Source organism: Ursus maritimus, unplaced genomic scaffold, assembly GCF_017311325.1.
Source record: "Ursus maritimus isolate PB19 unplaced genomic scaffold, ASM1731132v1 scaffold_1, whole genome shotgun sequence".
Taxonomy (NCBI): domain Eukaryota; kingdom Metazoa; phylum Chordata; class Mammalia; order Carnivora; family Ursidae; genus Ursus; species Ursus maritimus.
The window spans coordinates 1060282-1073590 of record NW_024423343.1 but is presented as its reverse complement, the minus strand read 5'-3'; the positions used below and the strand labels follow the sequence as shown (position 1 = coordinate 1073590).

Here is a 13309-nt window from a genome sequence, read left to right as displayed (position 1 = left end):
GTGTGCAGGGGAGAAGGGAAGTGCTTGACAACAGCTGGCCCCCACCCAGCCTCCTTAGGCTGAGCAAGCTGCGGGGCTCCAGAGGACCCCCAAACCGATGGGAGGCTGAGCCCCTCTCCAGCTGGGGCAAGTGAAGGTGCACAAACATAAAAGCAAAGAAATAAAATGCTTCCCACTTCGCACTGTGGAAGAATTCAGACAGTCCAAGTCAGGATCATGGTTCACTACAGAGCTGCTTTAATTTGGAAATGTTCAAAAAAATAAGGTAATGAAATAGTCTGGCCATTTGGGTAACCAGTGCTACAAACTCCACACATCAGATGAGCACAGGTCAAGTCAGAGGAAACAAACCACACGCGTATACACAAAATCAGAAAGGTTAAAGACTCTGAAATTCACAAGTAAAAGCCCTTTAACAATACAAAATCCAACCAAACACCAGTATGCTTTTCCAAGGTCAAGTGAAAAGTGAATTCCAAGTCTATTTATAAACCTAAAATCTTATAGCACCACTGGCTTTTGTTCCAGCATTTCTCAAACTTGCATAGGAGTTTTTAGAAGGTGAAATGGGCCTAAGGCTTGAGAATTTACTTTCTTTGACTGGATGGGGCCCGAAAACAACTTAATCCCGAGAGTGAGGAAGCGCAGTGAGGAGCTGGAGTTCGCTGTCAGGGCCCTCCCCGGGGGCACAAGGCCCCGCAGGGCTCCAGAGCCCAGGCCACTTCCCTGGTACACCTGCTTTCTGTCTCCAGGCTCACACCGGACAGAGCTCCGCTTTCTGAAGAAAGAAGACATTTTATCAGGTGTTAACACAAGATCCTAAGACACTTGCTTCTCTCTGGTAGAATTCCTAGGAACAGAAGACACCAGCGGGACCCCTGAGAACCCCCTGCACGGGTGCGGCATCCCCAGCCCCTGCGGAGGTGCTGCAGGGGGTCCCCGCCTGAGGCCGCCAACGCCAGTGTAGTCACAAGGAGAAGCAGCCGCCCTGCGCTGCTGCCGCCCAGCTCTGTACCAGGAGCCTCATGGGAAGAGCCAGGGTCCCTGGGTCCCCCCCAGAGCACCCCACTCGCCATCTGCAGCCTTACCCTCCCCTTCAGCTGGCTCAGGCCACCGCCGGCTGCCCTCAAACCCTCTGCCCCCCGCTCCCAGCCCCTCCTGTGGGTGCCACCTTGTCAGGGGCTCCCCTGGGTGCTCTCCCACCTTCAAAGGCCCCAGTGGTGTTCAGAGGCCTCTGGAACAGAATCAAGCCCCATTTGTTCCACAGGGGACAAGCCAGCTACAGGTCCTGACAATTCTGCCCAGGACAGCATGGAGGAGGGAGCCTCCTCCTCCCCAGACCCAGGGAGGCAGCCTGGGGAACCTCCTTGCCTTCTTGGCACACAGGTCATGCCTCTCACCTGGCTTGTTGACGCGACACACCTCATCCCAGGTGTAGTTAGCAAGATTCACAGGCTGTGTCACCCAGGGGTCTGCCACTAGCTTCTCCAGGGTGGTGCGCTGCTCGGGGACAGGCTGCAGCAGCCCAGACATGAGTTCCATGAGATCTGGAGGCAGAAAGACCCACCTGGGCATGTGGCCAGAGGACCGATGGTGGGTCCGGGCTGGGTTCGAGTGGAACGGGTCTCAAAACTGCGGGTAATGGGTCTGCCCGCCGTGAGCACCTCTGACGGGGCAAGAAGTGGCCCGGGACCTCCGTCTGACGAGAACCTGGGGTTCTGGGTTCTGGGGTTCAGGACCCACCCTGCTCACGTAACCTACATGTGGAGCTTCCAGAGCTCAGCCTGCTCTCGGGACTCTGGCCACGCACAGCCTCGAGTGACACGGGGTTCACGTGATGGGAGCGGAGGGAGGTGGCCGCAGGCAAGCCCTGCATCATCCCCCCAGAAGGAAGCACAGACTCTGACAAGAGCCCCAGCCTCAGGTCTAGATTTGGGTCCCATTTCCTGTAACAATGTGGGTGTCTCCTCAACAAGGCTGCTCTGAGCCTCACACCCCAGAGGAGGTCTGAGAATCTAGTGAGAGGACCCGTGGAATGGCTCTGTGGGCGAACCGCACACTAGAAGCAGCATGGTTCACGGGAACCCAGAACCTTAGCAAGGCTCTAAAAATGCTCTTCTAGGCCACTACAGACCAAACTGTGTCCACACCTCCCCCACCCCTAGGGTGAAGCCCTAACCCCCAGTGGCCCCTGGGAGGTGAGCAGGGTCACATGAGGTCGTGAAGGTAAGGCCCCATGATTAGTGCCCTTGTAAGAAGAGAAACCAGGGCACCTGGGTGGCTCAGTTGGTGAAGCGTCTGCCTTCAGCTCAGGTTATGATCCCAGGGTCCTGGGATCGAGCCCATGTTGGGCTCCCTGCTCAGTGAGGAGCCTGCTTCTCCCTCTGCCTACTGCTCCCCCCACTTGCGCTCACGTGCTTTCTCTCGCTCTCTCTCAAATAAATTAAAAAGTAAATAAAATCTTTTAAAAAATTATCTTGAGGGTTTAGTTACATTCAGGTTACCCTTCTGTTAAAATCAGTGTCTGACAAATGGAAAGAAAGCAATGAGGCTGTCAGCACGGCCAGAGTTGCTGTGCTCGAGGCGGGGACCAGGCGCCCTCACCTTCTGACACCAGGTACGGGGGGTGGATCATGGCCTCCATGGTCTCCTCCAGCTCGCAGAAGGGGTTCTCCTCAAAGATCAGTGTGTACAGCGTGACCCCCAGCGACCACATCTCCAGCTCCGGCCCCTTGTACCTGCAAGGGGGAGGTGGTGGCAGCATTCGGGGCCTGCTGGGGCTTGACCCACCCCACACGCGGCCCTTGACAGTGGCCCCCAGTGCGTCCTGCGGCCCTCCTCGACTACGCCCTCCACTCCAGCACCTCTGCCCCAGCCAGCCATGCTCCAGCCACACGCCCGGGGTGGGGGGTGGGGGGGTAAGACTTCATGTCCAGGCAGCTAAGAGATGCCCACCACCATCTAAGAGGGTGTGTGAGAGCAGAGTGCCTCCTGATGGGGGGCCTCCTGGAGGAGGTGGATAGAAGGCAGAGCAGACAGAGTGGAGGCTCCAGTCCACACAGGAGCAGAAGGAGGGTCAAGGCGACAGCAGCGACCTAGAGAGGGTGAAGGAGGAGGTGGAAGGGTCCAGGCTGGGCCAACCGGGCAGTAGGCTGGGGGCCAGGGGATGGCGGTGCCCCGTTGCCATGTTTTGTCGTTGGAAGGACAGACCTCACCCAGCTTCCATTCATCAGACCCTGTGAGATGCCAGCGCTCTGCCAGGCATTTTACATGTCCAACCCGAAACCCCACAGCTGGCCTGAGAAACCGCACCCTTTACACAGAAGGCCTGGAGCTGTGGCCGAGCTGTCCCTGGAGCCGCTGGTCACTCAGCTCTGGCCCAGACAGCAAAGACAGGAAGCTGCAGCTTCGCCAGACTACGGAGTCAGACAACGTGGCCGAGAGACACTGGTGAGCAATGAAAGGGTCCAGGACATCAGGAGGCAGAAGACCAGGATGGGAGGGCCCTGGGCACTGGGAGGGGTCAGGAGGACAGACGTCAGGGAAGTGCGGGACGACAGACTGCACAAGCCAGGGTGAGAAAACCCCATTCAACACTTTTTGTTTTCGTGTTGTTTTAGAAAGACAGATTTCAAGAACGCTAGAGAGTAAACAGAAAAGTCCGAGGAAGTACAACATGATAGCACACTGTTTCTGTAAAGCACCAAACAGAAACACTTTAGGCTTGTGGCCACGTGACCTCTGTCGCCACAGCGACACTCTGCCACGGCAGCACTAAAGCAGCCACAGATGCCACATAAGCCAACAAACAAGGCTGTGTTTCAATAACACTTTATTTATAAAGTCCAGTGGGGGGCCGGGTTTGGTCAAGGGCCACAGTCTGCTGTCTCCTGGAGTAGAAGGACACAAAAACAACGAAGGAGGAAGCAGAGTTCTGAGCGGGGGTCTAGAATCAGCCCAGAAACCCACTGGCGCAGTGAGATGGGGGCTAGGGGGAGCAGGATGGACCAAGGAGCTCAGAGGAGGGCGCCTGCAGGCCAAAGAGGAGGGAGCAGGAATGGTGCAGGGAGGGGCTCCAGGAGAAGGTAGGGACACCTTGGGCAAGGCCAGAGGTCCCTCAGCAGCACTGAGGTACACCATCGCCCTGCACTCACCTGTGGGTGCTTCTCAGCAGGGGTACAGGAGGTGGGGTGGGGGGCAGACGAGCCACAGAGCACATGTCAGGGTCCCCTGGACAGGACATGCAGCCCCCTCCAACTCCAGTGGCCACCACAGGACGAGACAGCAGCCAACAGCACGCTGGGGGCACCAGGGTGATCAAACTGCATCTTCAAAGAAACTCCAAGGCCCTTCCTGGACGACCCCCACTCAATATTTCATACTGTCTCAGCGCTGCCCAGGACCCCTGCAGGCCACAGGCTCCGGGGCAGGGACACACCGTCCCCCCCGGCAGGAACAGGAGGCCCGGCCAGGCCCCGAGCCGACACGGGTCCTCTGCACCAGTGCCTTCTCTGCTGGATGTCGCGCAGGCCACCCTGGCCCCCTGTGGCTGGCATTGACTATCATGCTTCTCATCACAATGACTAAACCCAAGTGAAGAGAAACCCTCGCCACCTACTTGAAGGGTTTCAGGTTTGGGACTCTTAGCTTGATCTCTCGTCTTGTTCTCAACCTCTAATTACATAAAACTCCAAACACACAGAGAAGTTGAGGATGTAACACGACAAAGCACGGCGGCCACGGCCCACCTTCCCTAACCCACCTCGCTTTGCCTGACGGCCCACCTGGGAACAAGACATAGGTCATCACTCTACAGCCCTGTCACAAAGAGGCACAAGCGGAAACCATTTTCCCACCTAAACCACTAGCGGCCCCGGGGTCCCGACGGAGGACGCGAGGTCAGGCCGCGGCGCCGTACGTACGGGTTTCCCATGAGGACTTCGGGTGCACAGTACTCGATCGTCCCACAGAACGTGTGAAACAGCCTGCCCTTCTCCAAGTAGGCGGCGGAGCCGAAGTCGATCAGCTTGATGGTGAAGTCCTCCGCAATCACGATGTTCTCATCCTTGATGTCCCGGTGAATGATGCTCTTCGAGCGCAGGTACCCCACCGCCGACACCAGCTGCAATCAGGGGCCACAGGGACTTTTTAAGAAAGCAGTTCAAGTAAAACACACGTTTAAAATAAGGACCAACTTGAAAGCAAGACAAAACAACCAAGAAAAAACACCTCTTGTCTAATTCCTAATGAACTATGGCCGGACAGAACCCTGGACACTGCAGACCCAAAATCCAGCTCAGCGGGGGTGACACAAGTCCAGGCGGGGTGCTCGGGGTGGCCGGCCAGCTACACCCGCCGGCAGCAGCCCCAGTATGGGATTTTTCTTTAAAATTTCATCATTCTCATCATTAGGGAGAGATACTCAGCACATTGTTAAGTATACGACACACTACCGTTGGCTGTGAAACAGGACTTCGTCTGGTGTAACTGACGCTTCGTGCCCTCTCGCTAACACCCCACTTGTCCACCAGCACAAATACGTGATTCTCAGGTGCTCTCTGTGCGCTACGGACAAGGCCTCCCAGCAGACAGTCACTCACCGCTCAACACACAGCGTGACAATCTCGGGAGGAAGGGCAGACCGACCACAAGCAGAAGCTACAAAGACACGTGGTGGGCACTTTAATGAGCGTGGCTTGGGCGCGAAATGGGAGGCGGCCCTAGAGAAAGACTGAGTGCGACACCTGCGGCTCACACGCAAGGACAGTGCCTCGACCAGAGTTCACGCCGCGGTTAGGGTCAGAGCTGAGAGCAGAGGCCACGTCTCCAAACCGCCACCTCAGGGCTCTAGCAGCTTCTCAGAGCACAGCCCCGGGCATCAGCCACACCGGCCCCAACGTGCGCGGGACTCTCATCCATGTGCACATAAAGCAATTCCCCTGGAGATGGGCGCAACGGTGTCCACTCTGGAGGGAACAGTGACTGCGGTGAGCTGTCTGCCCCGATCCGGAGAAGCCTACACCACACTTCCGATGACAGAGACGAACAGAAGGAAGCTCTCGGTGAGGTTTAAGGAAGATCAGTAAAATTTCTGACTGCATTCACAATTTGGACAGCAATTACACCAATCAACATAGTGTCTTCATGGACGGAGTCATCGTGGTTACAGACGATTTTATATTTACAAAGGAATACCCTTGAATCAGAGGCTACAGTTACGGGGGGTCAACTGTGCCCAATTCATTAACTTACAACTAGTACCTAAATACATATTTATATGCACGTGCATGCAAACATATGCTGATCTATACGCAGTTCCACACAGCCACGCTTGCGCACAGATGCACACGTGTGCACACTCACACTCACAGGTGTGTGCACGTGCATACACACATGTGCACGCGTGTGTGCCAGGCCCGCTGGGAACGGAAAGCCTGTATTCATCTGAACAGGGAACGTTTCGTGGAGGGTTACTAATCGGCAGCAGATTCATTACAAAGGTCTGAAGAGAACCTGGGCCCAGGCAGCAAAGCCTGTCCTCCCGCAGCCCGTCCGCTGCCCTCGCTGCACAGGAGAGCTGGTCTGTGAGGGCCTGAGGCGCGGGAGCCGAGCCCCGGTCGCCGGCACCCGGCACCGTTCACAGACACACTGGCGTGTGATGGCATTTTCTATAAGCCTGTGAACCCCTACTTACACAAAATAGCTCTTACGTACGTAAGTCCACAGAGGGCCGTAGACACTCCTGCAAAATTATACAGTATGGGACGCTGTCGTTACAGATCGATGGCCCCGGAATTAACAACTGAGATACAGCAGCATACGGTCTGCTTGCCGTGCACATTTCAGAAACAAATGTTTGCCATGCGTTACAGTAGACGGGTGTATAATCTGGCAACACGGTAAGAGCGAGAGAGGGGACGGTCCGAGCAGAACCACGATGCCTGGAACTTACAGGCAGGTGCCTGAGAGACTTAATATCAGAAATCCAATAACTTCTGGGAACTTATAGCTCTGAGTAAGAAATGTCAACTTATGGAAACTGGCATTAGACATCAAGTCCTCACCAGGAAACAAATGGTGAGCAAATCTGGGAACAGTTCATATCCCCTCTCCAGGTATTTCTCCATTGTCTCCAGGGAGCTAGGAATAGCCTAGGATGAAACCACCACCTTCTCCTAAAACTCAAAACAGGAACGACTGTCTCCTCTCCACCCCACCCCAACCTCTCCGCCTCCCAGGATGCCTTTCGATTTTGCTGATCACTCTCCCACTCCAACAATGGACAAGATCAACACATAAAGAGACATGAAAGAGACCAAAATAAATACTGTGAGACGAGACTGCCAGAATCTCAATCTGCACTGATGACTTCAGTTAGCTGGACAGCCACCATCTATTGAGTATTTACCGTGTGCAGGACACCATGCCACACACAGTACCTCAGAGGCTCCTCTGATTTAACCCCAACAGCCTCCCCTTGTCAGTCCTGTAATGACCCCTGTGCCCAGATTAGCAATGGTTTCCTGCTGGGAGACGAGGGCTCAGATCAGATGCACAGGCCTCAAAGCCTCACCTGACAGCTTTGTTGGCTAAGTTTTGCAACTGGTGTGGATACTATATGAATAGAAATAAACTTCAGTCATTAAACATACTTCCCTCATCAGTCCAGGATGGTATCTGGCCTCCCACGTGTATCTTAATATATATCTTACTCCATAAAATCCAAAATCTGAAGGCTAGATCCTAGCTCACAGAGAGAAGTCAGTGTGAACCATGCATGTCTGCAGCCTCGGGCCCCATGTCCCAGCCCACAATGCCCCCCAGCATGGCTCTGGCTGGCTCACTTGTCGGAAGATGTAACTCGCCAGGGGCTCATCAAGGCTGGGATGGCGGTCAATGAATGCAAAGAGGTCCAGGCCAGAGCCGTGCTTCTCCATCACGAGCTGAAAGAACGCTTGGTTTTCAAATACACCCAACACCTAGAAAAAGACAAAGTCAGGTCTGGGCCTGCTGACATACCTTCAGAACAACATATTCAACAACTTTTCACGTGAGTGACGTCAGGGCACCACTAAACGGGAAATGGCACTCCACCTTGATGATATTGGCGTGGTCCACCCTGGACAGAATTGCAATCTCTAAAGTAACTTTTCCAAGTTTGGGATCCTCAATCCAACAGTCCTCCAAAACCTTCTCCTTCTTAATAAACTTCACCACCACCTATGAGGAAGACAGAGGGGAGACATAACTGCCAGGGTGCCCCTGGCATCCCATTGAACATGGCGCCCGCTGCTGACTCAGCAGACACAACCCCCACGTGTGCCTGCCCTGAACCCCAGGGACGGGAGAGAAGAACCCCAGGACTGCCCCCCCACCCCCAAACACAGCACGAGGAACAGAGAGGTGCAGTGGCAGCTGGCTGGCAAGGCTGAGGAGGTGGAAGAAGGGCACGGTGGAGGGGCCACGAACTGGGCCAGAGACCTTGGAGCAGGTGCTCCCCATCAACCGTGTCACCCCCATTTCACAACCAAGGACTGGTGCCCTGACAGAGCGAATGAAAGAGGAGGCCTGGGAACTGGAAAACACAGACCAAAGCCGTCACCCCCATCGGCTGGGAGCTAAGGGGAGCCCAGCCAGACCGACGGACACAGGCCAACACAAGAGAAATGCATCGCTGCCTGGGACGACGGGGAGTGTCACAGGGCGGAGACGCCGTGCATCAGGGAGATGAGCACGGTAAGTCACTCAGCAGAGCACTTGCTGTTGGGGACAGCCGGGCACGTGGCCAAGGGGCACATGGTGAGCAGGGCCTGCAGGCCAGGTCTGCCCATGCTTCAGCTGGAGACCCCACAAGATGACCCACGAGCCCCGTCTGATGAGCACATCGTCTGTGGGGGGACGGCCAACACGCGGCGCACACTGTGGATCGGGCGAGCAGGGAAGTGGGGCCCGCCGGAGGGGCAGGGGGCAGTGGGAGGGGAGCACGCACGGGCAGGAGACCCTGCAGGCAGCACGGGGGTGGCAGCGCGGTCGGCCGGCGCAGAGGCAAGAGGGGCAGGGAGCAGCGTCGGCAGCACCCAGTCAGGCCTCACAGTGACCACAAGAAAAAGGTGACGGCTTAGCGCCAGCCATCAGCAATAACAAGTGCTCAAATCCTGAAGATCGTGTGAAGAGACGGCCCCGTGATTCCACAGGCCAGAGGAGACACGTGAGGGAAGGCAAGAGGATGAGGGAAGCAAGGCCGAGATCCTGGCACCCAGGAGCACGGCCTGGTGGTGAGACGCAGAGGCTGCAGCTGGAGGCAGAGTGCCCGCGGCCCGTCCCACTGCAGGGTTCAAGGAGGCGAGAAGGAAGGCTGCTGCCATGTGCTCCAACACACCTACAGGGGGCTTCCGGGGGAAAGTACAGAGCAAGAAAGAAGGAAAAGGATTAACAGAACAAAAGAATAAATTCTCTTAAGGTAAAGAAAGCTTTAAATATTCAGGTCAAAGTCTTACCAAGCATCAAGCAAGAATAAAGAACACATGCACACAGAAATACATCCCGGGGAAATCTCTGAAGTCCAAAGATTAAAAGAATTCAGAAAGAAAAACCATCAGGTTGCTCTTCAAAAGCACGCTAGAGGACACAGAGCCGGGCTCATGCGCTCGGAGAGAAAGCGCGCAGGTCGCCACTAACACGTGGGGGAAGCAAACCAGTCAGAACACGTGTAAGGACACGACATGCGACACCCACACGTCCATCAGTAACCAGTATTCCAGCAAACGAAAACTAGACACAAGAAAGAGAAGAAACCAGATATGGAAATACTGCAGATTTCAGAAACAACGGGCAAGACTCTCTCACCGAAAACCACAAAATATGCTGAGAGAAACGTCAAGATCTAACTAAGCACTTGGAAAGACACCCAGGTCGTGGGTCACCAGAGCCACTTTGTGAACATGGCAGTGTCACTAACTGCCCTGCGGACGGAGACTCCACAACCACGCTCGTCCCCCAATGGTGGCCTCCCCCTCACGGGGCCATGCTCTAACGGGCTGCCTTCCGGAATCATCTGTGGGCCTGGTAACACTGAAGTTGGCATCTCTGTGCTCTGAGACGCAAAAAGATTCATGTGTTTCCTTTTGAACGAAGAGAAGAGACGAGCCCCCAGGCTGCTTCTTCCTCTAGGTCTAGCGGTCTACAGAAACCCCGTAGCCGTCGGGTTCCTGACTCAACCGAGAACGAGACCCACCTCACAGAGATTAGACACAGCAACAGAACCTTAAGAATTAAACCTCTATAAACCCGTGACAGCAGGAACAGCCTGGCCACGGCCTCCGGAAGGCGCCCACTGTGGGCTCAGAAGACGCACCCTGGAGGTGCCCGGTTCAGTAACAGCCCAACCACCCACGGTCAACCCAAAACACCAGAAATATAGCCAAACTGACTTGCAGAAAGTACAAATGTTTGATGAATAAAGCAGACAATTCTTTGACAAGTCTAGCAAAGACAAGAGAGGGTGGACACAAGAATTCGGGCAGCCGAGGGAACACAAACCACCACAGACGAGCGCCGTATGACTGACACACAGCACGCCGCCGACTCTGCGGGCCTCCTGCGACTTCGACATGAAAAGAAAGGAAGAAAACCGATGCACAAAACAGAAATGAAAAAAAATCCCAAGTAAAAATATTAGCAAACCAAATTCAGCAGTGCATTAACAGAATATTATAACCAAGGGTTTGGTTCTACGGATATAAGTTGATTGGTGTTATTCGTTATATTAATAAAGGAAATGAGACTATGATCATCTCAACAGATGCTAAAAACACATCTGATAGAACTCAACACTCATTCCTCCAGAAAAATTTCAGTGAGCTGAAAATAAAACGAAATACCCCAGCAGAAGGTCTCCATCGAGAACAGAATGGGGGCGCCTGGGGGGCTCAGTCAGGGGAGCATCTGCCTTCGGCTCAGATCATGATCCCAGGGTCCTGGGATCGAGTCCCGCATCAGGCTCCCCACTCAGCAGGGAATCTGCTTCTCCACTTCCTCTGCCCCCCCTCCCTGCTTGTGCTCTCTCTCTCTCCGCCCCCCTTTCAAATAAATAAATAAAATCTTTAATAAAAAAAAAGAACAGGGGCGCCTGGGTGGCACAGCAGTTAAGCATCTGCCTTCGGCTCAGGGTGTGATCCCGGCGTTATGGGATCGAGCCCCACATCAGGCTCTTCTGCTATGAACCTGCTTCTTCCTCTCCCACTCCCCCTGCTTGTGTTCTCTCTCTCGCTGGCTGTCTCTATCTCTGTCGAATAAATACATAAAATCTTAAAAAAAAAAAAAAAAAAAGAACAGAAAGGAGCTGCAGTGACTGACAGTGACTGGCAGGAGAGCTGTTAGCACCCCTGCTCCTGAACACAGCCCTGCGGGTCCCAGAGGCCGGCAGGCTACAGACCACAGAGAAGGAGAGACGGAGCTGGCTTCCCCGCAGGAGAACAGCCACTCACCTAGGACATCAAAGGACCGACTGAAAACATGTTAGAGCCGAGAAGAGTGGCACAGGCATGTGACGTGTTAATGCCGACACACAGCTGGTAAAGGCCAGCAGTAAGTGGTTAGACCCCTCAGGGGCCGAAGGACCCACATGTGCACGGCCCCCCAGAACTCAGCAGGCAGCACGGGGACACCTGGATAGTGTCACGGTATTTGCAGGGACAAGCAGGACTGTCACCACGTTGATTCCCTCAAATCACAAAATGCTCGATTACAAATACAATCCCAACAGGACTTGGGAGGAGGGCAGCGAGGTCTCAACCTGCCAGTCATCCCCCAACATCAGCCTCTGAGTGAAAGGACATGGTGTGAAGCCCAGCGTGCCCCTGAAGTGGCGAGCAGGACGGCCAGCCCAGACAGCTCTCCAGGGCCAGTCCCCCATGCGGGCTGCACCGTGTGCTCTGTGCTACATGGAGGACTCCTCTGTCACGGCAATCACGGAGTTTAGATGCAAAGGCACTGAGGCCACGGCTGCATCTGGGTGGGGCCCCAACTACTGAACACGGCCCGAGAGCCACAGTACCTCCTTGTTGGCTTCCTTGTCCACTGCAGTCCAGACGAAGCCAAAGGCCCCACTGCCCAGCGGGCTCAGCGTGCTGTACTTGTGGGAGTATGCACCCTCGCAGGCCGCCAGCCCCTCCAGCTCCACAGCCTTGGGGGGCTCCTCAAACCAGGGTTTGCTTCTGAGCATCTGTGGATGAAATGCAAGGACTGAGAGGCCACACATGACCAAAGGAAAAAAGGGGACAGCAAGCAGACTCATGTCATTGGTCCCCCGTCCCGTACCGCACACCACTGCACCCCGCTCCTCCCATGCCCTGGGGGCTGGGCTGAGAAGTGCTCTCCATGTCTGCCCAAACTGGCACACACACCGAGACCCTACCCTGCTCGTGGGGCAGACTCAGGTTTAAAATCCCACGTGTGGCTTCAGACTTACCCACAAGACCAGCAGGCAGGGTGAAAAAGCCTCAGACGGACCCCCCTCCCATCCCAGAGGAAGCAGAAAGGAAGAGCGAAAGGCCAGGCAGGACCCCTTCCCACACCACGAGTGGGGTACAAGGCAAGAGCTGAGCGCAGAGCCGCACCTCCCCCACGCTGGATCCAGAAAGCTCGCGCATGGAGTGGCTGGAGCTGGGCAGGCTGGCCAGAAGCAGGCGGGTCCGCGTGGCCGAGTCCTGGTGGCTGTGCAGCAGGTCTTTCACGAGCCAGCAGCAGAACAGGGTCGCGGAGCCCTGGAGCTCCACCCGCTTCACCTCAAACTGCACACCTGGAGCGGGAGGTGAGGTCAGCACGATGGCGTCACGGCGGAGGAGGCACATTCCCCAGAGCGCGCACACGCGGATGGGGGGAAAAGCCTGGAAACCTGCATTCAGCGCCACCCCCAACCCCGCTCTGTTCCTGCCCCGGCTGCCAGGAACGCGCGCGGCCTTGACCACGACCACAAACATGGACGCCCGTACAAGGCACACTTTCACACGCCCACAGGCGTGCGTTTGCACAGCCTCCAAGGTATGAGCCAAATAAGTGGGGTTATCCATTGGGGGCATTTACAGGTGACGGTCTGTTCTTTTTGTTGGCATTTTCTAGTATTTCTACAGATAACATATATTACTTGCATAACTTTTTAAAGTTTGGGGGAAAGCCTCAGTAACCAACACCCCGAAATCAGTAGTAAGGACACAACTGGCTAACGTGACATGGATCTGGTAAGAAGTGAAGAAAATACAGAGAAAAGAACCACAAAGATAATCAACTCCAAGGGGCAAGTGAAGGGGCC

The 13309-nt window shown here is 55.2% G+C and overlaps 1 protein-coding gene across 1 annotated transcript in view; it reads right to left on the bottom strand.

Annotated features, from left to right (window-relative positions):
• Window positions 1-214: 214 nt before the first annotated feature.
• PASK (PAS domain containing serine/threonine kinase) overlaps window positions 215-13309 on the bottom strand; it is a 34079-nt gene continuing 20984 nt past the window's right edge. The window contains exons 11-18 of the mRNA XM_008690270.2: window positions 12618-12799; window positions 12056-12223; window positions 8095-8220; window positions 7845-7979; window positions 4923-5122; window positions 2605-2738; window positions 1401-1547; window positions 215-778 (exon numbers count right to left, since the gene is read on the bottom strand). Coding sequence (XP_008688492.1) covers window positions 669-778; window positions 1401-1547; window positions 2605-2738; window positions 4923-5122; window positions 7845-7979; window positions 8095-8220; window positions 12056-12223; window positions 12618-12799 — 1202 coding nt within the window. The 3' untranslated portion in view covers window positions 215-668. The remainder of the gene's footprint in view (window positions 779-1400; window positions 1548-2604; window positions 2739-4922; window positions 5123-7844; window positions 7980-8094; window positions 8221-12055; window positions 12224-12617; window positions 12800-13309) is intronic.